The following is a 27,402-nucleotide window of genomic DNA, read 5'->3' as shown; positions in this document are numbered from 1 at the left end:
TGCTAGTTTCCCTAACACAAAATTAAGATCCCAAGAAGGGGCAACCTGATTTCATAGAGAAAAGCATTTTGACAAGAGAACGTCTTTAAAAGGAGATCAACAGGCAGACATGCTAAATTGGCCAATAAATGAACCTTGACGGAGGAGTAAGAAAGGCCACAGGAAAGTAACTCATGCAACATTGTAAAAAAGAAAAGAAGTAAGTACTCACCATAATGTTCCATCTGAGTAGTTGTACTTCATTTGTCCTCGACCTGTGGGTTACGGATCCGTATTGGATCCGAGCCGGCAACTTTTACTAGCATTAGCTCCGAGCTCCAAACTCCTCCCCTTACCCATAATGCACCTTCACTGCCTTCCATCCCCAGATCGAGTTTGCTGAACCTGATACTAACAACCCGACCTGAAAAACTTTACTTGTGACCTATACTGCAACCCACAGACTGATCATATACCAAGGTCCGGAAAAGGAGGGAGGGACGGTTGAAGGCAAATGAAGTAGAACTACTCAGATGAAATGTTATGGTGAGTACATAACTTCTTTTCTGAAGTAGTTTACTTCATTTGATCTTCAACATGTGGGACAGAGTGCCCAGCTACTAAACTCCTGGGAGGCCCTCATGGAAGGATATTCGGGAGCACTGCAGAAAGTACAGTTGTGTACACTTACCATAAATGTAGATGTTCGAGTGTATTCACTGATGCAGTCATTACATTTGGGTCATCTGCTTGCAGTAGCCCTCAGTCGGCCTGATTAACAAAGTCTTGGGTCCTACGTCGGTTGCTGTCTCTTCTTCCGTGATGTCAGGGGTATAAAACATGGAGCCGATGTCATTACATCAGTTTTTCTTGCCCCAGATGTCAGCTGCCCCCCTAATGGGAAGCAATTAAATCTATAAATATACAAGGTTATACCTCCAACAAAAAAGCAAATACACCAAAAAACGTTTAAGCATTAAAAAGGAGAGAAGAGGTATAGCCAAAAGAAGGCTAGGGGCTGGAGGGAGGGTAACTAGGACTGCAACAGTGAATACACTCTGACATCTACATTTATGGTAAGTGTACACAACTGTACTATGCTCTTCATGTTTCACTGTTGCAGTCATTACATTTGGGTAGATTCCCAAAGCTAAGGATGGGAGGAGGAACTTTGAAAGCATTAGGGCCAGCTATAAGGCCCTGCAAAATTGCAGTGACAAAGCCAGCTCTGGATTTAGGGAAAATTGACAAATGGTAATGCTTGGTGAAAGTAAGTACAGAACTCCAGGTAACAGCTTCTAGGATGTCCCTGGTAGGTACGCCTCTGAGAAAGGCTGTAGAGGTAGATGCACAGCCCTGGTTGAGTGGGGTCTGATCCCCTGTAGGATAGGTTTTCCATGGTGCTTATAGTAGAAATGAATGCAAAGGCTTATCCATTTGGAGATGGTTTGCTTTGAAATAGCCTTCCCCTCTGTCCCTGCAGCAAATGCCACCAACAGTTTTTCATTTCCTTTGAGGTTTAGTCCTGTCCAAGAAGAATCTAAGTTGTCTGTGCACATCTAAGGAGTACAGTATCCATTTCCATTGTTCTGTGGATTAGGAAAGAAGGTTGGCAAATGAATGGACTGATTAAAGGCCACACTGGATACCACCTTTGGCATGAAAGAGGGACTGGTCCTGAGGGACCCCCCTGTACGCATGAAAGATGGTGAAAGGCTCCACTGCCATAAGGGCCTGTAATTCAGATACCCTTCTTGCTGAAGTGATGGCTAAAAGGAAAGCTTTTTTCCAAGAAAGGAATTTTAAATCTGCAGTAGCAACTGGCTCGAAAGGAGGAAGGGTGAGTTTCTCCAATACAAAGTTTAGGTCCCAGGCTGGAGATGGAGCTCTCCTTGGTGGTCTTAAATTTTTTGGCCCCTCTGAAGAACTGTTTGAGCAGTGGGAGAGAGAGAGAGAGAGAGAAGAGGGGAGGTTCTGTGTTATAATGAGCTGAAATGGCTGAGGCGTGAATTTTTATTGAGGAAAAAGATAGGCCCTTGTGAAGCATCTCAGTTAAGTATCATAAAATCGGAGGTAAATTGGGCACTGCTACACTCATTCCCTTGAGATTGATTCCAGGCACAGAATATTTTCCATTTTTTAACAGAAGAGTTTCTAGTACTTGGCCTCCTTGCCTGTAAAATGACATCCATCACTGGTTTACTGAGGGATGATAAAGGAGAGCTTAAGGCTGCTAGGTTCAGTGTTTGAAGCTGAGGGTGCAGAATCTGGTTCTCCTGCTGAGACAGCAGGGTAGGAGTCGGAGGCCAACAGTGACACACTGCACAGGAGGGGGTACCAGTGTTGGCGTGGCCAGTCTGGTGCAATCAAAATCATTCTTGGTTTATCTTGTTTTGATCTTTAGTAGTACTTTGGAGAGCAGAGGCAGAGGAGGAAAGGCATAAACTGATAGTTTTTTCCAGCTGAAGGACAGAGCATCCACTTTCCAAGCTCGTCTGTGGGGAGTCCTTGTGCAAAATTTTCCAGTTGATTGTTCTGGGGGGAGGCAAACAGGTCTATATCTGGGCTCCCCCATTTGCTTGTCAACATGCTGAAAATCCAAATCCTTGGTTCCAGTTTTCACTCGTGTGGGTCCATGAGGATTCTGCTTAGCCTGTCTGCCAGTGTATTTAGTTTTCCTGGCAGGAATTGAGCTTGTAGATGCACTTGGTAGCTCAAGGCTGTGTTCCACAATGCCATGGCTCGTCTGCAGAGGAGGTAAGAATGGGTACCCCCCTGCTTATGTACCACATAACAGTGGTGTTGTCAGTCTTTACCATTAATTGTCCTGGAATAATGTGGTCCTTGAAGGCTGTCAGAGCATTCTGTACAGCTAACATTTCTTTATGATTGATGCGAAGGTGCATTTGAATTGGGTTCCATTTGCCCTGAATGCACTTCCCTGCCAAGTGCGCCCCCCGCCCTCCATGCATAGTATGATGCGTCTGTTGTTAGGGTTTGGGCAGCAGGGGGTAGTGTGAATGGTAGTCCCTTGTTTTGGCGGCAGGCCTCTGCCCACCAAAGGAATTCTAGGCATAGGCAAGGAATGATAGGAATCATTGCTTCTGGATCCTGAGAATGTTAACACCATAGGCTTTTTAGATAACACTGTAGTTTCCTCATATGCAGTCTTGCATATGGAATTAGAAGAATGCAGGAGGCCATGAACCCCAAGGCTTGTAGTATTTGCCTTGCAGACAGCAGGATTTTTGTGGACACTTGTTTGAAGTAGGTTGTCAAGTGAATTTGTTTCTCTGGTGTGAGGAAAGCCATCTGGGAAGCTGTATTCAAGCTTGCTCCCAGGAATATAATTTGCTGACAGGGTACCAGGTGTGATTTCTTTTCATTTATGGTGCACCCCAGACAAGTTAACACCCTTTGTATAAAAGCCAGATGATTCAAACGTATGTCCTGGTTTTCTGCCTGAATTAGACAATCATCCATGTATGGGTATATATGAATATTTCTTTGCCTGCAAAATGCAATGACTGGAGCTAGGCACCTTGTGAATACCCTGGGCGCAGTAGACAAGCCAAAGAGCAGTGTAGAGAACTGATGGTGCATGTAGCCTTATTTGAAGCGTAGGTATCTTCTGCAAGATTCCCTGATTGGGATGTGCAGGTATGCTTCCTTTAAAACTAGTGTTGCCAACCAGGCATCTTTGCTTAGCATAGGAAGCAAATGAAGAGTTGACATCTTGAATTTTGGAATCACCAAAAAGGTGTTTAGAGTAGACAGGTCCAGGATAGGATGGCATGAATTGTCTTTTCCGGGTACCAGGAACAATCTTGAGTAGAAAACTTGTCCCTTTTTCTCTTCTGGTAAAAATTGAACAGTCCCTATGCTTAAGAGAGAGAATACTTGCTTTTGGGCCACTGCCCACTGATATGGAGATGCATCCAGCCAAACGCTTGGTAACGTGTGGAAGTGAAATCTGTATACTGACACAATATTTAAAAAAACAAATGTCCTGGGAAATGAGTCCCCAGTTCTTTGCATGAAGTGCAATCTTTCCCCCCAAGGGGGCAGTCAGTTGAGAAGTGCTTGGAAGTTTTAAAAAGAAGTCACTGAAACAGTATACTATAGGGGGAAGTTTTATTACTCCCAGATTTGGAAGTGGAGCCCCCCCCCCCCCACTGCTTAGTCCTGTGCGTCCCCTTGGGACTGAAGCCTGGGTGCTCTGCTGGATCTGGGTTTGGACTGAGAAGGTTTGGAAGAGGCAGGAAAGGACCAATTCTGAAAAAGCCAATGCCTACTAAATCTTGGAGGTTGCACTTATAAAAAATCTGTAACAGTTTGCATATATTTAGCTTTTTCCTCCATCTTTTCACAAACTTCTTCTGCCTTGTTGCCAAACAGGAGGTCCTGATTTCAGGGAACATCCAGTAATTTCGCTTCTACATGATTTGGCAGGGATTGCTCCTTAAACAGAGCATGCCTTCTAAATACAGACCCAGTGACAGCAGCCCTGCAAGATGTCTCTAGTGAATCAAAACCACACTGCAAAGTATGTTTCCCAACTTGTTCAGCATAATACATTAAATCCTGTAAATCTTTATTTTCAGCAGAGTCAGGAATCATCAATTTCTGTTTAAGCAATCCAATAATATGCTGCTGATACTTTAACATATGAAACTGGCAGTTTAAGGCCCTAATGGCCAAGGTTGCATAAGTGTATACCTTCTTAACCCATCTATCCAGCGCCCTGAAATCAATATCAGAGGGAGTAGGATTTTTGGCAGTAGTAGCCTTAATGCCCTTGGGTCCCTGTGAAATGGTCTCAGGATCAGCAGTAGGATTTTTAAAAAGGAACGTTTGAGAGTCAGAAACCCTGTAATATCTATCAGGTTTTCTGGGAACAGGAGGTAAAGAGTCAGGGGCCAAGCTAGATTCCGAAAAGGCATCATCAACAATGTCCAGTACAGGGGGGGGGGGGATAGCTAAAGGCCTGTGGAGGGGCAGGAGTAAGAAATCCCTAAGCCTCTTTTTAGAGTCAGAGAAATCCTGGCTTTCCCAGCGGAAATGCTCCCTAAGAGTATGCAAGGTTCCACCAAAAGAGAAATCCTCTGGAGGGGAAGCAGAATCTTGATCAGAAGAATCATAAGCAAACTTAGTCCTAGGTCTCTTAGAGGGGGAAGGTTGGCATCCCCTGATTAAAGTAATAAGGTTTTCAGCCATTCTTTATTATTTGTTTTTTAGGCCTAGAGGCCTGACCATGTGGTCTGGGCATCGGTTTTCTAGGCATGGATCAAGTTTTGGGCCTTGAAGAAGATGGCGTCGGTTTAATATGCAAGTCAGTAGGCCTGAATACACACTCAGAAGCCAGTGCCTGCACAGTGGCTCCGGACCCATCCAAGCTAGAGACATCCGCAGGTTCCACAGTTGAAGCATCTCGCAGCATACCGGACTCCGAATGGGTCTCAGTAGAGGCCTGCGAATCTGAAGTAGCGGGTATCAGGGGCTGCAAAAGCACCTCACTGAGTACCGGCGAACTGGCGACTAGCTTAGGAGAAGCGTCGCTGGCAGCTTTGGACCTATGTGGTCTGTGTCTCTGTCTTTATCTCTGCGTTTTTTCGGAATGTCTGTAGTCGGGTGGCTTATCAAAGACATATCTGGATAATTGAACAGAGTACCAAAATATTTAGAAGCATAAATATACCAACGACGAATAGTTTGTTGTTTAAATAAGGCACAAAACTGACAGCGAGGTACATCGTGGTCAGGGCCTAGGCAAGTAATGCAGTACGAATGAAAATCTTTATTAGGTATTTGCTTTCCACAAGAAATACAATTATTGACTTTTACTGACATCGGTTTAGAGCAAGAAAAAAAGTTTCCCCAATGGGGTACTTCGCTTAGTTGAAGACTTCGGTTCTGAAACTCAAAAACGAAAATTTCAGGAGTCGGCCGACTGGCACTTGCGAACTGCTTCTGCTTCGGACACTGCACGGCAAGAAAGACTGATGTAATGGTGTCAGTTGCATGCTTTATACCCCTCACTACCTGACATCATGGAAGATGGGACAGCAACTGACAGGACCCAGGACTTTGTTAATCAGGCTGACTGAGGGCTACTGCACGCAGATAACCCAAATTTGATGACTGCAACAGTGAAACATGAAGAACATCTTGTGAGAGTCAGGTACTCTGTAATACCAGTCAGGTTTTCTGGGAGCCAGAGGTAAAGTGGCTGGGGCCAGGCTAGATTCCATGAAGGCATCATCTACAATGTCAAGTACAGGAGGGATAGCTAAAGGCCTGTGTTGAGGTAGGAGTAAGAATTCCCTAAGCCTCTTTTTGGAGTCAGAGTAATCCTGGCTTACCCAGCGGAAATGCTCCCTAGAGTATGCAAAGTTTCACCAAAAGAGAAATCTTCTCTATGGGAGGCAGAGGGAATGGAGTCCTCTGCATCCAAGTCCTCATAGGTAGATAATGGCAAATCCTGGTCATCAGAGGAAACAGAAATTTCAGAATCCTGATCCGAAGAATCAGAAGGAAAATCAGTTACAGGTCTCTTAGAGGGAGAAGGGTAGCTTCCCCTGATTAGAGTAATAAGGTCTTCAGCCATTCTTATCTGTTTTTTAGGCATATGGACCTGACCATGTGGGTCTGGGTGTCATTTTTTTAGGCGTGGATCGAGTTTTAGGCCTGGAAGAAGAAGATGGCATCGGTTTAATATGCAAGTCAGTAGGCCTGAATACACCCTCAGAAGCCAGTGCCTGCACAGCGGCTCCGGACTCATCTACGGTAGAGACATCTGCAGGTTCCATAGTCGAAGAAGCATCTAGCGGTGTGCCAGACTCCAAATGGATCTCAGTAGAGGACTGCGAATCTGAAGTAGCGGGTATCAGGGGCTGCAAAAGCACCTCACTGAGTACTGTCGACTAGCTTAGCGGAAGCATCGTCGGCAGCTTTGGACCTATGTGGTCTGTTTCTGTCTTTATCTTTGTGTTTTTTCGGAATGTCGGTAGTCAGATGGCTTACCAAAGCCATTTCTGGATAATTGAACAGAGTACCAAAATAGTTAGATGCGAAAATGTACAGACGAATAGTTTGAGGATTTAATAAGGCACAAAACCGACAGCGAAGGACATTGTGGTCTGGGCCTAAGCAAGGAATGCAGTACGAATGAAAATCTTTATGAGGTATTTGCTTTCCACAAGAAATACAATTGTTAACTTTTAATGACATCGGTTTAGAGCAAGAAAAAGGAACCCCAATGGGGTACTTAGCTTTTTCGAAGACTTCGGACCTGAAACTCGAAAACAAAAATTTCAGGAGTCGGCCGACCGGTACTTGTGAACTGCTTCTCCTTCAGGTACCGCACGGCAAGAAAGACTGGGGTAATGGCATCGGCTGCATGCTTTATACCCCTGACTACCTGACATCATGGAATATGAGACAGCAACTGCAGCAGGGCCCAAGACTTTGGTAATCAGGCCGACTGAGGGCTACCTACAAGCAGATAACCCAAATGTGATGACTGCAACAGTGAAACATGGACATCAATACCAGTGTCAATTCTTCTTCTTGGCTAAGGCCAGAGTCGCGCACAGACGCACACAGACACACTGTGAGCAATGAGAGTAACCTGTGCAACAGAAGAAATTAGATTGTTTAAATCACATTTTCCATACAAGAAACTTCAGATAAAACAATCATACTTTCACAATCAGACCGAACAAACACGAGTCTGAAAATTAAAGTTGCAGAAGTATAGACTTTTTCCCATGCTTAGCAATAAATTTTCCATCTTTATCAGAAAGAGTAGGACTGGAAATAACCAAGTGTTTAGCTGCAGTGGGATCAACTAAAGCTATAGCTGCTGGGTCAAGTTTGGGAATACTGTATAAAAAAACTTAAGAATGAGGAACTTTATACATCCTCAGCCTTTTTGGAGGCATCTGGCTGACTAACATAAATCCTCTAAGGTAGAAGGAAAGTACAGTTGTGTACACTTACCATAAATGTAGACGTTAGAATGCATTCACTGTTGCAGTCATCACATTTGGGTTATCCTGACAAGGGCAGCCCTCAGTCGGCCCGAATACCAGAGGCGTAGTATTTCTGCGTGGGTCGCTGTCACTCCAGGACTGATATCAGGTCATCAGTGGTATAAAAACAGGCAGCCGACGTCATTACATTAGTTTTTCTTCCCCTGTCAGGACCTCAGATATGGTGGAAGAATACCACCAGTAGAAAGTAAATGCCAAAACTTCCTTGTAAGAGGGGAGGGAGGGAGAGAGTGAGAGACACAGAGAGAGAGAGAGACAAGGGGGATGGAGGGAGGGAAACCAGGAATACAACACTGAATACACTCGAACATCTACATTTATGGTAAGTGTACACAACTGTACTATGTTCTTCGTGTTTCACTGTTGCAGTCATCACATTTGGGTTGATTCCCAAAGCTGCAGAAAAGGGTGGAGGCAGTCAAGAAAACTGGGGGGGTGGCTAGGATGTCCTGCAAGACTACAGTGGCAAAGTCTGCCCTGGATTTGGAGAAGATAGGCAGGTTGTAATGCTTGGTGAAGGTATGAACAGATGTCCATGATGCAGCCTCCAGAATGTCCCTGGTGGGGACCCCTCTGAGAAAAACTGCAGAGGTGGAGGTTGCTCTGGTGGAATGTGTCCTGACCCCCTTAGGGGGTGGCTACCCATACTGTTTGTAGCAGAAATGGATGCAGTGTGGTATCCATTTTTACAGATTTAGTCCTGTCCAGGTAGAATCTGAGCTATCTGTGCACATCTGGAGTGTGCAGAATCCTTTCCCCCTCATTTCTGTCGGTTATTGAAAAAGGTGGGCAAATGAAAGGATTAGTTGAGAGCCACACTGGACATCACTTTAGGCATGAAGGTTGGGTTAGTCCCGAGGGAGACCCTGTCAGCATGGAAAATGATGAAGGGCTCTACAGCCATAAAGTACAGTTTTGTACCTACCATAAATGTAGATGTCCGAACTGGATAGCATCTGCAGTCATAACAAATGGGTTGTCCTGTCGTCAGGCAGCCCTTCGGTCGGCCGGATTCCAAAGTCTGGGTCCGGCTTCGGCTGATGTCGCACTTCACCCGACGTCATCTCTGCTGGTCTTCGGGTATAAAGGCATCAGCCGACGCCATTTTCCTCAGTGTTTCTTGCCCCAGATGCCAGTTGCCCTCTTGGAAGGCTAAATTTTGGATAAATGCCAATGTTTCCAAACAAGGTAGAAGGCAAACACAAAAAATAAGCATGTATGTACATATATACAAACAAATACACCATAAGAGACTCCCCCCCAGCTAGCTATTAGGAGAGTAAATACCCTAGGAGTACCACAGAGGGGAAGGAGGGTGGGTAATCCTGACTGCAGATGCTATCCAGTTCGGACATCTACATTTATGGTAGGTACAAAACTGTACTATGTCCTTCATGGATGCATCTGCAGTCATAACAAATGGGTAGAATACCATAGCCAAACTAGGGGTGGAGGAAGAAAAATTATGGTGTAGTTAGGATCCCTTGCAGTACAGCAGTGGCAAACCCTGCTCGGGATCTAGAGTATAGAGGTAAATTATAATGCTTGGCAAATGTATGCACGGAGGTCCAAGTAGCCGCCTCAATAATGTCCTTGGTTGCCACTCCTCGTAAGAAAGCTGTGGTAGTGGCTGTAGCCCTTGTAGAATGAGGTCTTATGTTCTGTGGAATAGGTTTTCCATGGTAGGAGTAACAGAATCTTATGCAATTTCCTATCCATTTGGAGATTGTCTGTTTGGAAATTGCTTTTCCTTCCCTTCCTGTTGCATAGGCTACTAAAAGCTGGTCAGTTTTTCTGTTACTTTTGGTTCTGTCCAGGTAGTAGCGTAACTGCCTATGTACATCCAAGGTATGCAGCAGTCTTTCCCCCCTGTTCTGTGGATTGGGAAAGAAGGTAGGTGGATTGCCTGGTTTAAAGACACTCTGGATACCACCTTAGGCATAAATGTAGGATTAGTTCTCATGGACACCCTATCTTGATGGAAGATTAGGAAGGGTTGCACTGCCATTAAGGCCTGTAGTTCGAAACCCTCCTTGCTGAGGTAATTGCCAGTAGGAAAGCAGTTTTCCATGACAGGTGTTGCAGATCTGCTGTTGCTGCTGGTTCAAGCGGAGGGAGTGTCAACTTTTCTAGCACAAAGTTCAAGTCCCATGCTGGTAATGGTGGTTTCCTAGGAGGTTTTACATTCTTGATCCCTCTGAGGAACTGCCTGAGTAGAGGATGCGAAAAGACAGGTGGATCGAAGCTGTATTCTGCTGAAATAGCTGATGCATGTATCTTGATGGAGGAATAGGACAGGCCTGTATGTAGAAGCTCTGCCAAGTACTCCAGAATGTTAGCAATATCTATGTTCGACACATCTTTTCCTCTTTCAGTACTCCAAATGACAAACCTTTTCCATTTTCCTGCATAGTTCCTTCTTGTTGAAGGTCTGCCGGCTTCGAGGATAATGTCTTTAACCCTTTGGGAAAGGTCTGGGTTAGTTGCTGCTATGTGATGTTCCAGGCAGTCAGTTGCAAGGTTTTTAGGTTTGGATGCAAGATGTTGTAGTTGCTCTGAGTTAACATCAAAGGCATCAGGGGTATTGACCACATTCTCTCCCGAGACATGCTCCTCAGCAATGGGTACCAGTGATGTCTTGGCCAATTCGGAGCTATCAGGATTATCCTTGGACGTTCCTCTTTGATTTTCAGTAGTACCTTGTGCATCAAGGGAAGAGGTGGAAATGCATATGCTGTCAGGCCTTTCCAGCTGAAGGATAGAGAGTCCACCTTCCATGCAAGTGGGTGGAATGTCCTTGTGCAGAATTTTTTGAGCTGGTGATTGAGTGGGGATGCGAATAGATCTATTTGTGGCATTCCCCATTTCTTTGTGATGGCCTTGAAGATGTCCGGGTGTAGCATCCATTGGTGAGCATCCGAGGTGGTTCTGCTTAACATGTCTGCTAGGGTGTTCTCTTTTCCCGGCACAAATATTGCCTGTAACTGGATGTTGTAGCTGAGAGCCAGATTCCAAAGATCCAATGTCATTCTGCATAGGGGGTATGAATGAGTGCCTCCCTGCTTGTTGATGTACCACATGACTGTGGTGTTGTCTGTCCTTATCATCAAATGGCCTTCTTTGAGGAATGGTCTGAATTTTTGGATTGCCAGTTTTATTGCCAGCATTTCTTTTTTGGTTTATGTGCAGGTGCAGCTGGTCTTGAGTCCACAATCCTTGTATGCATTTGTCCAGCATGTGCGCCCCCCATCCTAGGTCTGAGGCGTCCGTTGTGATGGTTTGGCTTGCTCGAAAGTTGTGGAAGGGTAAGCCTGGGTTTGACTGGCATGCTCGAGCCCACCATAGGAACTCCTGTTTTAGGCATGGGATTAGTGGGATTTCTGTTTCTAAGCTGTGCCTGTGCTGAGACCATAAATTCTTTAGGTACCACTGTAGCTTTCTCATATGCAGTCTGGCATGTGGGACCAAGATTATGCATGATGCCATGAAGCCCAAGGCCTGCAGAACTTTTCTTGCTGTTAGTTTGTTCTGCTTTGTTAATGCCAAGAAGTAAAGAGGGAGTTCTTTGTTGTTTTTCTGCAGTTAGGAATGCCATTTGTTTTACTGTGTCCAATTCAGCCCAAGAATGTTCTTGTTTGGGATGGTATCAGCCTTGACTTTTGTAAATTGACTGTGTATCCCAGGGCTTGTAGCAAGTAAATGACCCTTTGTAAATCTGTTGTCAGCTTGCTTTTGTTGTCCGCTTGTAACAGGCAGTCGTCCAGGTATGGATAAATTTGGATTCCTGTAGTCTGCAGTGAGCGATTACTGATGCCAGGCATTTTGTGAATACTCTGGGCAGTAGATAAGCCAAAGGGCAATGCTGAGAATTGATAATGCTCTGATCCTGCAAGAAATCTGAGGTATCTTCTGCAATTTGGTCGAATGGGGACGTGCAGGTATGCCTCCTTGAGATCTAGAGTTACCAGCCAACACTCCTTGCCCAGCATGGGAAGAAGTTGCTGTAGGGTCAGCATTTTGAATTTTGGGACAATGATGTATGTGTTTAAGACGGACAGGTCGAGAATAGGTCTCCAACTTTTCTCTTTTCTTGGTACTAGGAAGAGTCTGGAGTAGAATCCCTTGCCCTGTTCTGTTATTGGTACTCTTTCCACAGCTCTCATCCTTGTTAATTTCGCTATCTGCTGTAGAGCTTCTATTTTTTGATTTGGAGGTAGGTTTGGCCTTCCTCTTTTTACTGGTAAGGTGTGGAAGTGGAACCGGTAACCTAGGTCTATGGTTTGCAAAATCCACTTGTCTTTTGTGATATAGTGCCAATTTTTCGAAAATAAGGCTAACTTTCCGCCTAAAGGTGCTGCTATTTGCTCACTGGTAGGCTGTGTCAGAGCCAAGTCACTGTGATTGTCCTGTTGCAGTGGCAGTGGTTGTGTCTGTGCCTCGGTTATTGCCTTGCCACTGTCGTCCTCTGTAGGCACCTCCTCTGGATTGATTTCTGCCTCTAGAGCGTCTATTCCTGCCCCTTTGGGATTTTGTGGAGTCTGGAAAGGACCAATTTTTGGCAGGCCAGTTCCTGCTAAACCTTGGGGGCTGAACCTGTAAGAAATCTTTACCTGTTTGTACAGATTTTGCCTTTTCTTCCATTTTCTTCATTACTTGCTGGGCAGGTGTTCCAAATAGACTGGCCTTATCCATAGGAGCATCTAACAGCTTTGTTTTAACATGATCCGGTAAGACCTGTTCTTTCAACCATGCATGCCTTCTTATCACTGTGCCAGTCATGGCTGATCTAAATGAAGCCTCCAGTGCATCATAGCCACATTTTAAGGAATGGTTACTAACCTGTTGGATGTTATTCACCATTTCTAATACATATTTCTTATCTAAGGATTCATCAGAGGACAGTTTTTTAGTGAACTGATCAAGCATAAACTCTTGGTATTGGATCATATGAAACTGACAGTTTAAAGCTCTAGCTGAGAGAGTAGCAGAGGTGTAAACTTTTTTCCCCCATCTCTCTAAGGACCTGGATTCCCTTTCAGAAGGAATAGGGTTTTTAGCTGTGGTCGAGGCTACTGCCTTAGGCCCCTGGGATATAGTTTTGGGATCTGCAAGTGGGGCCTTGTATAGGTGGTGATGAGTGTCTGGCACCCTGTAAAATCTATCTGGTTTGGCAGGGGCTGGAGGTAAAGAATCAGGAGCAGTGCAAACATCATTAAATGCATCGTCCACAACAGGCAGTACAGGAGGTATAGCTAAGGGCCTATGTTGTGGTAAGTGCAGAAAAGTCCTAAGCCTTTTCTTGAATCTGAGAAATCTTGTCCCTGCCATTGGAATTGTTCTCTCATGGCATGTAAGGTTTCCCCAAAGGAAAATTCCTCTGGTGGAGAGGCAGCTGGAATGGATTCTTCAGCATCGGAATCTTCATAAGTAGAAAAAGGAGCCTCTGGCTGGTCTGTAATGTCTGAGTCATCCGCAGAATCATCAGAGGACACTGGCTCGGGGGGCTCTGCTCTAGGTCTCCTTTCTGGGGGCTGAGAGGCCCTGTCTGGGTGAGATTGGGATCCCCTAATTAAGGATATTAAATCTTCTGCCAGAGTAAGCATTTGTGAACTTGAAGTGGGCCTGTGTGAGGGGGGCTTAACAGGCACTGATTTAACAGATTTGGCTGCTTTAGCCCTGGCAAAGGCCTTAATAGACATGGCTGCAGGAGGCCTAGCAGCACCACGTGCTGGGGTAGAGACATCCAAAGGGATGGTGTCTGATAAATCACTAGGAACCACAGTTGTAGGTAAAATTTCTGAGGCCGATTCAACTAAGGTAGCAGGAGCCTCAGTAGTAGTCATGGATTCGGCTGAAGATTGACCGGTTTTCTCGGTTTCGGCCGAAACCGAGACACTCGCGGCTTGCTTAACCGTGGTTTCGGCCGAAACCGCGGACCGCGAGTGTCGGTCTTTTTCTTTCGTTTTTAACAATTTGGGTAGTCGGAGGATCCGGCGGCATAATGTACGCAAAATCTGAGCCGAAAAACTGTTCGTCGGTTGAAGGAAGCACAGGCCGAACAGGCTGCTACGTCGTGGTCTGGGCCTAAGCAAGGCAGACAGTAAGAGTGGAAATCTTTATGAGGTATTTGTTTCCCACAAGTTAAACAGTTATTGACTTTTTCTGACATCGGCTGAGGCAAGAAAGAGTCCCCAACAGGGTACTTAGCTTTTTAGAAGTCTTCGAAGTAGTATTCGGTAGTAGTAATCTCTGGATCTGACCGACCGGCACTTGCGAACAGCTTCTGCTTCGGGTGCCACGCGGCAAGAAAGACTGAGGAAAATGGCGTCGGCTGATGCCTTTATACCCGAAGACCAGCAGAGATGACGTCGGGTGAAGTGCGACATCAGCCGAAGCCGGACCCAGACTTTGGAATCCGGCCGACCGAAGGGCTGCCTGACGACAGGACAACCCATTTGTTATGACTGCAGATGCATCCATGAAGGACATGTGCTTGTAGCTCTGATACTGTTCTAGCTGAAGTGATGGCCAGAAGCAACACTGTCGTCCAAGAGAGACATTTTAACTCCGCTGAAGCTGCAAGTTCACAGGGGGGCAGGATGAGCTTTTCCAACACAAAGTTGAGGTCCCAAGCTGGGGTAGGAGCTCTTCTGGGTGGCCTTAAGTTGTTAGCCCCTCTTAGGCACTTTTTGATGAGAGGATGAGAGAAGAGAGGTGGCTCTGTACTGAAGTGAGCAGAGATGGATGAGGCATGAATTTTAATAGAAGAGAAGGATAGACCCCTGTGTAGTAGGTCTGCCAGGTAACCCAGGACGAGAGCCAGGGAGGGCTGTGCCGTTCCGGCTCCCTTAGCCTGGATCCAGGTGCAAAACCTTTTCCACTTGTCAGGATAGGATTTTCTAGTGCTGGGGCATCTTGCCTCACGTATAACATTTATAACTTGTTTGCTTAGGCTAGCAGCTTGAGGAGAGATCAGGGAATAAGCCAGGCTGCCAGGTTGGGGGTCTGCAATTGGGGATGCATGAATTCTCCATTCCTCTGTGTCAGGAGTGTTGGGATAGGAGGTAGATGCAGGGGTCTGTGCAGCAGTGGGTACCAGTGCTGGTGTGGCCAGTCTGGAGCAATCAGGATTGCCCTCAGTTTTTCCTCCCTTATTTTGAGGAGTATCCTTGAAATGAGTGGTAGAGGGGGAAATGCATAGACCGAGAGGTTTACCCACTGGAAGGACAGAGCATCCACTTTCCAGGCTTTGCTGTGAGGTTCCCTGTTGCAGAATTTGTTGAGCTGATGATTGGAGTGGGAGGCAAAGAAGTTGACCTTCAGGGTGCAGCATTTCTGGGTTACAAGGGTGAAGGTTCTGTGGTCTAGCTGCCCCTCATGTGGGTCTAACAGGTTTCTGCTTAAGTTGTCTGCTGGAGAGTTTAGAGAGCCTGGCAGGAATTGTGCTAGCAGGTGTAGTTTCATGGCTGAGGCTGTGTACCAAAGGGTCAAGGTGAGCCTGCAGAGAGGATTAGAGAGAGAGTCCCTTCCTGCTTGTTAATATACCACATCACTGTGGTGAAGGTCTCGGCAATGTGGGGTTGGGAGAAGGGAAGTCCCTTGTTGTGGTTGCATGCTGCTGCCCACCAAAGAAAATCTTCCCTTAGACAAGGTATCATTGGTATAAGAGTTTCCAGGTCTTGAGAGTGCGGACACCAAAGGCTTTTTAGGTACCATTGTAGTTTCCTCATATGCAGTCTGGCATATGGAATGAGTAGAATGCAAGCGGCCATGAACCCTACAGCTTGCAGGATTTTCCTTGCAGATAACTGGGATCTGGTGGCTAGTTGAGAGTAGTAGTAGTCTGTCAGGTAGGCAAGTTCTTCTGCAGTAAGGAATAGCATCTGGGATGCTGTGTCCAGGCTTGTTCCTAGGAATACAATTTTTTGTGTGGGAACTAGTTTTGATTTCTTTTCGTTGATAGTATACCCCAGGGAGATCAGTAGGTCCTTATAAAGGTCAGGTGCTGTAGCAGCTTTTCCTGACTGCCTGCCTGAATCAGGCAGTCATCTAAGTATGAGTAAATTTGAATATTTGTCTGAAAAAAAACAATGGCGGGAGACCGAGATTTTGTGGAGCAGTATACAAGACAACGGAAAGCACAGAGAACTGAAAGTGCATAGATCCTGCCCTGAAACACAGGCATTTCCTGCATGATTCCCTGATTGGAATGTGTAGGTAGGTCTCTTAGGTCTAGAGTGGCTAACCAAGCATCCCTGGAAAGTATAGGTGGAAGCTGCTGGAGGGTGAGCATTTTGAATTTTGGTATTATCAGAAAGGTGTTTAGAATGGATAGATAGAGGATGGGGCACCATGTGCCCTCTTTTCTGGGTACCAGGAAGAGCCTGGTGTAGAAACCTTGGCCTATCTGTTCTGCAGAAATATGCTCTATTGCCCTCATGGAGAGGGGGGAAAGGACTTGCTTTCTGGCCTCTGCCAACTGGTTTGGAGGAAGATCTGGGAACCCTTTTGGGGTTGGCAGAGTGACGAAATAAAATGTGTATCCCTGGGACACTATGTTGCGGACCCAGTGGTTGTTGGTAATGGTGGCCCAGTTGCTTGCGTGGAAGGCAAGTTTTCTTCCTAGGGGCACGAACAGGTGGGCAGAGGGATGGGTTGGAAGTGTAAAGTCATTGTGAGGTCTTACAATAAGGGGGGGTGGCTTTGCACTCCCTGTTTTTGCAGAATAAGAACTCCACTGCTTAATTCTCTGCATTCCCTGGGGCTGTTGTCGGGTGGGTCTGCTTACCCTGGGTCTGGGCTGAGCTGGCTTGGAGAGGCAATGCCTACTGAACCTCGGTGGCTGGACCTGTAAGAAGTCTTTAACTGTCTGCACAGATTTAGCTTTTTCATCCATCTTTTTTTAAGACCTCTTCTGCCTTGGTGCCAATTAAGTTGTCCTTGTTCAAGGGAGCGTCCAATAATTTGGATTTGACATGGTCTGGCAAGGTCTGTTCCTAAAGCCAAGCATGCCTTCTAAGGACAGAACCAGTGACTGCTGTCCTGCAAGATGCTTCTAGGATGGCAAAATTACATTGTAAGGTGTGCTTAGTTACTTGACTTGCAAAATGCATAAACTCTTGTAACTCTATTTTCTGCTCAAGCTGAAAAAGATGATATTTTTTGTTTGAGGAGTTCTATGGTATGCTGTTGGTATTTCAGCATGTGGAACTGACAATTTAATGCTCTAATAGCAAGAGTAGCAGAGGTGTATACTTTTTTTACCCAATCTGTCTAATACTCAGGAATCCCCATCTCAGGGGGTTGGATTCTTAGCTGACGTTGCTTTGATTCCTTTAGGTCCTTGAGAGATGACCACGGGGTCAGCAGTAGGATTTTTAAAAAGAAATTTGAGAGAGTCAGGGACTCTAATACCGGTCAGGTTTCCTGGGAGCAGGAGGGAGGGTGTCAGGAGTCAGACTGGAGTCCATAAAAACATCATCCACAACATCCAGGACAGGAGGAATGGCCAGAGGTCTGTGCTGTGGTAGATCTAAGAATTCAGAGTCTTTTTTTTTTTTTGTCTGAGGATAGTCTTGACATTCCCATTGGAAATGCTCCCTTAAAGTATGGAGGGTTTCCCCAAAGGAAAGTCCTCGGGTGGAGAAGCTGAAGGGATGGATTCCTCTGCATCAGTATCCTCATAAGCATAGCATGGTTGCATATCTTCATATTCAGATGCATCAGAATCAGACTCCTGTTCAGATAAAACTACTGGGGACAAGTCTCTTTCTTTTGGAAGGGGTAGCCTGGCTTCCCCCCTAATAAGCATTATAAGGTCTTCCGCCATTTTAAGCATTGAGACTGAGGCAAGGAAGCAGGTGTCCTAGCTTGGGTCATCGTTTTTTTGGGTGTGCTTCATGCCCTGGGCCTTAGAAACTCAGTAGTTTTCGAAAGAACTGAAGATGCGAAAGAAGTCATCTGTGTCGAGTATCGGTAGTGCAAAGTACTTCCTCGGAAACCGGTGTCTGCACACCGGGTCCGGACCCATCAAAGGTAGACATCTGCAGGATTCTAAGTTGAAAAAGAGTCTCTCGGCAAACTGTACTCCGAAATGGTCTCGTAGCGGTCTGCGAATGCACAGATGTGGGCATCAGGGCTGCGTAAGCTCCTCACTGAGGACCGGAAAACTTGCGACTAGCTTAACGGAAGCATAGTCAGCAGTTTTGGACCTGTGTGGTCTGTCTCTGTCTTTATCCTTACGTTTTGGAAGATCGGTAGTTGGAAGGGTTACCAAAGCCATATCGGAATTCGAGGACTGAGAGCAAAAATATTTAGCTACAATGAGGGCCCGATAACAAGAGTTCTGGCGTTGAACAAGTGACAGCGGGGGATGTCATGGTCTGGGCCAAAACAGATGACACAGTAAGAATGGAAGTCTGAGTGTGGTATTTGCTTTCCACAGGTGAGACAATTGTTAATTTTTTCTGACACCTGTTAGAGCAAGAAAAAAGCATCCCCAACTGGGTACTTCGCTTTAGACTTGAATTTCAATTCGGAAACGAAAACTCAGGTAGCGGCCGACCGGCACTCGTGCGAACTTCTTCGGCATCGGGCTCCTCGGCAAGAAATACTGATGTAATGGCGTCCTCTGCCTGTTTTTATACCACCAACGACCCAATGTCAGTCCTGGAGCAACAGGAACTGATGCAGAAATACTACGCCTCTGGCATTCGGGCCGACTGAGGGCGTCCCCTGGCAGGATAACCCAGATGTGATGAGGGCTACCCCTGGCAGGATAACCCAGATGTGATGACTGCAACAGTGAAACACGAAGAACATCAAGAGGAATGGGTATAGGTTCTGGAAAATCCTTCTGTAAAAACTTATAGCATCTTCTGAGGGATTGAAAAAAAATAACTATTCTCCCACTGAAAACACTGGCACATTTCAGTAGCAGTCTCACAGACACAAAAGTTCCACAAGAAGAATTAAACACAGTGCTCTCCTCAATGTCTGAATGCAAAATCTGAGGAGAAAAACCATCATCTGTCCCTTGAGCTTCCTGTTCAGATTTAGAATCTTTAAGCTCTTCCTGTATCCTTCTTTCTTTTACAATAAACTACTTTACAAGAAGAATCACTAGCTTAAATTAAACCCTGAGCCAGATGCAGACAACTGTCTAATCCCTGAGCCAGACCCAGTAAACTGCTCCTATCCAAGAATACTGAGGAGGAACAAACACATGCTTAGTTTTCAGTTTCTTTCTGAACAGGAACAATGAGGTCATCAGTGTTACTGATGGCAGTAGCAGCTTCCTCAGAGATGGGCACAGCATTCTGACAAAACATGGAAGCCTCCTCTGCTCTATCTCCGAGGACAGAAACAGTTGCTCTCCCTAGCCTAAGAAGACACAAAACAGCCGCAGAGGACATGGCTAATTCCCAGTCCATAGTGGCTACACCAGATGGATCCATGGTAAAAGATGTGTGGTCTGAAGTACAAATGGCCACAGCAGAGTCACCCACCTGTGGCTGAGGAAAACTGCTAGCCTGCTGTGATGGCAAAAGCTGTTTGCTTAACATTTTCTTTTTTGTGGCTGGGTGAAGGACAGACAGTGGGCCAAGTAGACTTTTCTGTGGTCAAGCTGAAAATGGTGCCCTTTTCCTACGGAAGAGGAGCAGTAAACGTTAGAGAAACTACAAGTCTTTAAGTCACTTTTTTCCACAGAAAAACACAGTAAAAAATCACTTAAAAACACTCTGGCAACCCCCCCCCCCAAAAGTAAAATACTTTCTCCATAGAAAAAAATGTTTTTTTATTTTCCCACAGGGAACTTTCCAGCAAAGGAACAGCACCAAGCCAACTGCTGATCCGCAAAAGCCTTAGAGGAGCTAACTCTCTGATGACAGTAAAGCTCTGAAGGCCCTGATGCCAAGAAGTACAGATGTGTACACTTACCATAAATGTAGATGCTAGAGCATATTCATTGTTGCAGTCATTACACTTGGGTTATCTGCTTGCAGGTATCCCTCAGTCAGCCTGATTAACAAATTCTTGGGTCCTGCGTCGGTTGCTGTCCCTTCTTCCATGACGTCAGGCCATCACGGGTATAAAACACATGCAGCCAACGCCATTACATCAGTTTTTCTTGCCCCAGATGTCAGGTGCCCCCCCCCCCCCCCAATGGGAAGCAATTAACTATAAAAGTACAAAGATATACCTCCAACAAAAAAGTAAATACACCAAAAAGGCTTTTAAGCATAGTAAAGAAAAGTAAAGGTATAGCCAAAAGAAGTTAGGGGGCTGGAGGGAGGGTAACCAGGACTGCAACAGTGAATACACTCTAACATCTACATTTATGGTAAATACACACAACTGTACTATGTTCTTAGTGTTTCACTGTTGCAGTCATTACATTTGGGTAGATTCCCAAAGCTATTTTTGGGAGGAGGAATTTAGATAGCATTAGGGCCATCTATAAGGCCCTGCAAGACTGCAGTGGCAAAGCCAGCTCTTGATTTAGAGAAAACTGGCAAATGAAAATGCTTGCTGAAAGTATGTACAGAACTCCAGGTAGCAGCTTCTAGAATGTCCCTGGTAGGGACGTCTCTGAGAAAGGCTGTAGAGGTAAGATGCAGCCCTGATGGAGTGAGGTCTGATCCCCTGGGAGATAGGTTTTCCATGGTGCTTATAGCAGAAATTAATGCAATGGCTTATCCATAGCAGAAATGAATGCAATGGCTTATCCATTTAGAAATGGTTTGTTTTGAAATAGCCTTCCCCTCTGCCCCCGCAGTAAATGCCACCAGCAGTTGTTCAGATTTCCTTTGAGGTTTAGTCCTGTCCAAGTAGAATCAAAGTTGGCTGTGCACATCTAAGGAATGCAGTATCCATTCCCCTTTATTCTGTGGATTGGGAAAGAAGGTTGGCAAAATGAATGGACTGATTAAGAGCCATACTGGACACCACCTTGGGCATGAAAAATGGATTGGTTCTGAGGGACACCCTGTCTGCATGAAAGATGATGAAGGGCTCCACTGCCATAAGGGCCTGTAATTCAGATATCCTTCTAGCTGAAGTGATTGCTAAAAGGAAAGCTGTTTTCCAAGAAAGAAATTTTAAGTCTGCAGTAGCAGCTTCCTCGAAAGGAGGTAGAGTGTGTTTCTCCAAGGCAAAGTAGGTCCCAGACTGGGGTTGGAGCTCTCCTGGGTGGTCTCAAATTTTTGGCCCCTCTGAGGAACTGCTTGAGCAGTGGATGAGAGAAGAGGGGAGGTTCTGTGTTATAATGAGCTGAAATGGCTGAGCCGTGGATTTTAATGGAGGAAAAAGACAGGCCCTTATGAAGCATCTCAGTTAAGTATTGTAAAATCTGAGGTAAATTGGGTGCTGGTGTGCTCATCCCTTGAGAATGGTTCCAGGCACAGAATCTTTTCCATTTTTCAGCATAAGATTTTCTTGTACTAGACCTCCTTGCCTCTAAAATGATATCCATCACAGGTTTGCTGAGGGATGGTAAAGGAAAGATTAAGTAATTAGCCAGGTTGCAAGGTTCAGTGATAGAAGATGAGGGTGCAGAATCTGGTTCTCCTGCTGAGACAGCAAGGAAGGAGTCTGAGGCAGGTGCCATGGAGATCACCGTGACACATTGCGCAGGAGGGGGTACCAGTGTTGGTGCGGCCAGTCTGGAGAAATCAAAATCATCCTTAGTTTGTCCTGTTTGATTTTTAGTAGTATTTGGAGAGCAGAGGCGGGGGGGGGGGGCATAGACTGATAGGTTTTGCCAGCTGAAGGACAGAGCATCCACTTTCTAGGCTTGTTTGTGGGGAGTCCTTGTGCAAAATTTGTCCAATTGGTAGTTCTGGGGAGAGGCAAACAGGTCTATATCTGGGTCCCCCATTTGCTTGTCAACATCTTGAAAATCCTTGGTTCCAGTTTCCACTCGTGTGGGTCCATGAGGTTTCTTCTTAGTCCATCTGCCAGTCTATTTAATTTTCCTGGCAGGAATTGAGCTTGTAGGTGCATTCGGTAGCTCAAGGCTGTATTCCACAATGCCATGGCTAGTCTGCAGAGGGGCTAAGGATGTGTACACCCCCCTGCTTGTTTATGTACCACATAACAGTGGCTTTTTCCGTCTTAACCATTAGTTGTCCTGGAAGAATGTGGTCCTTGAAGGCTGTCAGAGCATTCTGTACAGCTAACATTTCTTTTTGACTGATATGCAGGTGCATTTGACTTGGGTTCCATTTGCCCTAAATGCACTTCCCTGCCAGGTGAGTCCCCATGCATAGTCTGATGTGTCTATTATGGTTTGGGCAGCAGGGGGTGGTGTGAAACGTAGTCCCTTGTTTTGGTGGCAGGCCTCTCCCCACCAAAGGAACTCTAGGCGTAGGCAAGGTATGATAGGAATCATTGTTTCTAGGTCTTGAGAATGTTGACACCATAGGCTTTTTAGATACCACTGTAGTTTCCTCATATGCAGTCTTGCATATGGAATTAGAAGAATGCAGGAGGCCATGAACCCCAAGGCTTGCAGTATTTGTCTTGCAGATAGCAGGGTTTTTGTGGCCACTTGTTTGAAGTAGGTTGTCAAATGAATTTGTTTCTCTGACGTGAAGTAAGCCATCCGGGAAGTTGTATTCACACTTGTTCCCAGGAATATAATTTTTGACAGGGTGCCAGGTGCGATTTATTTTCGTTTATGGTGTACCCCAGACAAGTTAGAACCCTTTGTACAAAAAGCCAGATGATTCAAAAGTATGTACTGGCTTTCTGCCTGAATTAGACAATCGTCCAGGTATGGGTATATTTGAATATTTTTTTGCCTGCAAAATCCAATAACTGGAGCTAGGCACTTTGTGAATACCCTGGGCGCAGTAGATAAGCCAAAGGGCAGTGCAGAGAACCGATAGCGTGTGTAGCCTGCTTTGAAGCATAGGTATCTTCTGCAAGATTCCCTGACTGGGATGTGATGTGCAGGTATGCTTCTTTTAAATCTAGTGTTGCCAACCAGGCATCTTTGCCTAGCATAGGAAGTAATTGGTGAAGAGTCAGCATCTCCAAAAAGGTGTTTAGAGTAGACAGGTCCAGGACAGAATGCCATGAATTGTCTTTTCTGAGTACCACGAAAAGTTTCAAGTCAAAACCTTGTCCCTTTTCCACTTCTGGAACCAGTTGAATAGCCCCCCCATGCTTAAGAGAGAAAGTACTTGTTTTTGGGCCTCTGCCCAATGATTTGGGGGTAGGTCTGGCCACCCGCTTGGTGTTGGCAATGTGTGGAAGTGAAACCTGTATCCCTGGGACACTATATTTAAAACCCATTTGTCCTGGGTAATGAGTTCCCAGTTCTTTGCATGACAAGCAATCTTTCCCCCCCAAAGGGGCAGTCAGTTTTATAAGTGCTTGGAAATTTTAAAAGGAAGTCACTGAGACAGTTTACCATAGGGGGGAGTCTTATTATTCCCAGATTTGGAAGTGGAGGCCCCCTACTGCTTAGTTCTGTGTCCCCTGGGACTGAAACCTGGGGTTTTTGCTGTGTCTAGGTTTGGCTTGAGAAGACCTGGAAGGGGCTGGAAAGGACCAATTCTTAGAGGGCCATTGCCTACTAAATCTAGGAGGCTGAACTTGTAAAAAATCTAACAGTTTGCATAGATTTAGCTTTACCTTCCATCTTTTTAAGAACTTCCTCAGCCTTGTTGTCAAACAGGCAGTCCTGATTTAAAGGAGCATCCAACAATTTAGCTTTAACATGATCAGGCAAAGATTGCTCCTTAAGCCAAGTATGCCTTCTGAGCACAGACCCAGTAACAGCAGCCCTGCAAGAGGCCTCTAATGAATCAAAATCACATTGCAAAGTATGTTTTCCAACTTGTTCAGCAGAATGCATTAAATCCTGTAATTCTTCATTTTCCACACAGTCAGGAATCAACATAATTTTCTGTTTAAGCAGTCCAAAAACATGTTGCTGATATGAAACTGGCAGTTTAAAACCTTAATGGCCAAGGTTGCAGAAGTGTAAACCTTCTTACCCAATCTATCCAGCGCCCTGGAGTCTCTATCAGAAGGGGTAGGATTTTTAGCAGTAGAAGCCTTAATGCCCTTGGGCCCCTGTGAAATAGTCTCTGGATCTCCAATAGGATTTTTAAAAAGGAACTTGTGGGACTCAGGGACCCTGTAGTATCTGTCAGGTTTTCTGGGAGCAGGAGGCAGGGAATCAGGGGCCAAACTAGATTCCGAAAAAGCATCATCAACAATGTCTAGTACAGGAGGAAAAGCTAAAGGCCTATGCTGAGGTATGAGAAGGAAATTCCTAAACCTCTTTTTTGAATCAGAAAAATCCTGGCTTTCCCAGTGGAAATGCTCCCTTAGAGTATGTAAGGTTTTTTAGGCATAGAGGCCTGAGCATGTGGCCTGGGCGTCGGTTATTTAAGCATGGATCGAGATTTAGGCATAAGTAAAGGAGGCGTCTGTTTAATATGCAAGTCCGTAGGCTTGAATACACCCTCAGAAGCCGGTACCTGCACAGTGGCTCCGGACCCATCCAAGGTAGAGACATCCACGGGTTCCATAGTTGAAGCATCTCGCGACATACCGGACTCCGAATGGGTCTCAGTACAGGCCTGTGAATCAGAAATAGCGGGTATCAGAGGCTGCGAAAGCGCCTCACTGAGTACCGGCGAACTGGTGACTGGCTTAGGAGAAGCGTCGGCGGCCTTGTCTCTGCCTTTATCTTTGCGTTTTTTTTGGAATCCTGGTAGTCAGATGGCTAACCAATGACATTTCTGGATAATTAAACAGAGAACCAAAATATTTAGAGGTGAAAATATACAGACGACAGATAGTGCGCGGATTAAATAAAGCACAAACCGACAGCATGGTACGTTGGGGTCAGGGCCTAGGCAAGGAATACAGTACGAATGAAAATCTTTATGAGGTATTTGCTTTCCACAAGTAATGCAATTATTAACTTTTACTGACATCGGTATAGAGCAAGAAAAAGTTTCCCCAACGGGGTACTTAGCTTTAGTTGAAGACTTCGGTTCTGAAACTCTAAAACAAAAATTTCAGGAGTCGGCCGACCGGCACTTGCGAACTGCTTCTGCTTTGGGCACTGCACGGCAAGAAAGACTGATGTAATTGCGTAGGCTACATGTTTTATACCCCCTGACGTCATGGAAGAAGGGACAGCAACCAACGCAGAAGCAAAGACTGAGGGCTACCTGCAAGCAGATAACCTAAATGTAATGACTGCAACAGTGAAACACGAAGAACATCTAGTCTTTTAGTCAGCTCAGCTCATTCTGACAGCTTGAGCTTGTCAGAAGGTGCCCTGAAGCTTTGGAAGCTGGCCGGATGTTGTATCCTTGGCAGGACACAACCCATATAGCTAAGGCCACTGCAGCAAACATCAGTATGATGAACTAAACTTATAATAACCACTACAGGCATTATACTGCAGGTAAAATTAAACTCCAAGCACATACAATTGTCCCATCAAACAATTAAAGCAGTAGAATACACTATTCAACAATGAGAAGAGAGACAGAGGAAGGAAATATAAACCCAAAAGTGTTTCTTACCAGAGCTCAAGCAGCTGAAGAGATCCAGAGTAAGGAGCAGTCTTACAGGAGATCCTTCTCTTACTGTGGCACTAGAAAACTGAAACAGTCCTGTCTGTGGGTCTGCAAGGCAGTCCCTGTACTGCCAGACGATTGGCCCATCACACCCAAAAACAGGCAGTCACAGGGGCACTAAGTTTTGTTAAAATGGCAGAGGAAGGGTAGCAGGACATTGCTGCTCATATACCAGTAAGACAGTGTGTTTATGGACCGCCTGCCTTTTTACATGGTCCTACTTCAGCCACTGGCAGTTTTGACATGCAGAAGGTGCCATAAAGGTTTGACAGCTGGAAGGCGGTCATATCTTAAGCAATGATATGACCCAAACAACTTACACTACTGTAACAAATTTCTATATGCTGAACATCAGATGGGTATAAGCTTATTATTCACTCCTTTACTGGAGACACCATGCATACGTGCTACACTATGCCGGAAGAAAAATAAATCAATTAACAGATATACTGTGATTGCAAAACCATGTCACTACTGTTACGCTTGACAGTCACTTTATAACAATGCCAATCTGTGTGTTACATCGTCTTTCTCATAAATACCTGGTGTCATGGATCGGACCATAAAGACAACTGCGACTGGAAGACAGAGGATAACTGTGAGCATGGCGGTGTACAGAAACATCCCGGCTCTGTCAGAGAGCTTGCCCTATTTGAGAAATGACATGTTAAGACCTTCATTTATAATTTCGGTCTGAAATGAAAACTAAAGCACAGTTCTTTTCTGTAAAATATACAGCTACAAGCCAATAAGTATAACTTGCTAGATACTAAAAAGTTTCTGTGAAACATAAAATGTCAAAGATTCAATTACCTGTACGTTGTCCCAATGTACAAGCAAGACACAGTGATGCTTGCAATTTGCCCACAGCTAATAAAGCAGTACATTTTCTGCAAATCAAGGAAAAGTGCATACTTAGGACCTGTACAGCTTAACATTTACATACTTTAATGCATGACAGTTTTTGAAGAAACTCCAATAGCTCAAGCTGGGTTGGGGTGGGGTGGTGGAAGGATATCTGGGACCAACCCTACAATGCCCCTTGTAAAACAAGTAACATAGTCAGAAAATATTAATCATAGTTAACAAGGAGGATCATCCTTGATGGGCAAAGAACTGGAATGAATCCTAAACAACAAATCTACGAAAGTGGAGGGGATGAAGAACATCCCAAAGGCTAGGTGTTAGAAGGCCAAGTCCTTCATAGGTAGTTACCAGCCATGCAGTCAAGGAGACCACTGAGAAGCCTAGTCCAGTTTGCCAACTGCTCCAGAGCACCGTCTGGCTAAATGAATTGCCCAGAGTCACACAGCAGGCAAATGGACACTAAAGCATCACAGAAGGCTGACCTCCATGGTCACATTTTAGCCTATATGCTTTCGCAGTTAGAGCTTGTCGACCATTAAGCCCCACAAAGCTGGAGACCATTCATTTTGAATGCATGGTACCCTCCTGAACAGACAACTGGCCAGTACTGACAGTTGTCCAGGCAACCTTCAAAGAGTCTGTGCACCCACCTGTGTCCAAACATCCAGTGGTAGTCAAGGGATGGCATACTCATTCCAGTGGCTAAAAGGTATGACCCACTGAAAGGGATGTCAGTGTCTTAACCTAGTATACACCTATGAACCTATAAGATTTTATCTGAATGACTACTGGGGCCTTTATATGCCTAGCCATGCATCCTAAAATGTATCCCTCAAGTTTCTTTGAGACTTAAAGTCTACTTTAAGGGATATATGCAAGTTAGGGTCATA

General features: G+C 45.3%; 1 protein-coding gene across 1 annotated transcript in view; it reads right to left on the bottom strand.

Annotated features, from left to right (window-relative positions):
- DGAT1 (diacylglycerol O-acyltransferase 1) overlaps positions 1-27,402 on the bottom strand; it is a gene marked incomplete in the record, with an annotated part of 1,335,127 nt that overhangs the window by 688,574 nt on the left and 619,151 nt on the right. Inside the window, 1 exon segment of the mRNA XM_044067713.1 lies at positions 26,188-26,293. Coding sequence (XP_043923648.1) covers positions 26,188-26,293 — 106 coding nt within the window.

This window comes from Protopterus annectens, chromosome 3.part1 (assembly GCF_019279795.1).
Source record: "Protopterus annectens isolate FY-2018-M chromosome 3.part1, PAN1.0, whole genome shotgun sequence".
NCBI classification, from domain to species: domain Eukaryota; kingdom Metazoa; phylum Chordata; order Ceratodontiformes; family Protopteridae; genus Protopterus; species Protopterus annectens.
Note: the sequence above shows the minus strand (reverse complement) of the source record. Positions and strands in the feature narration are given on the sequence as shown.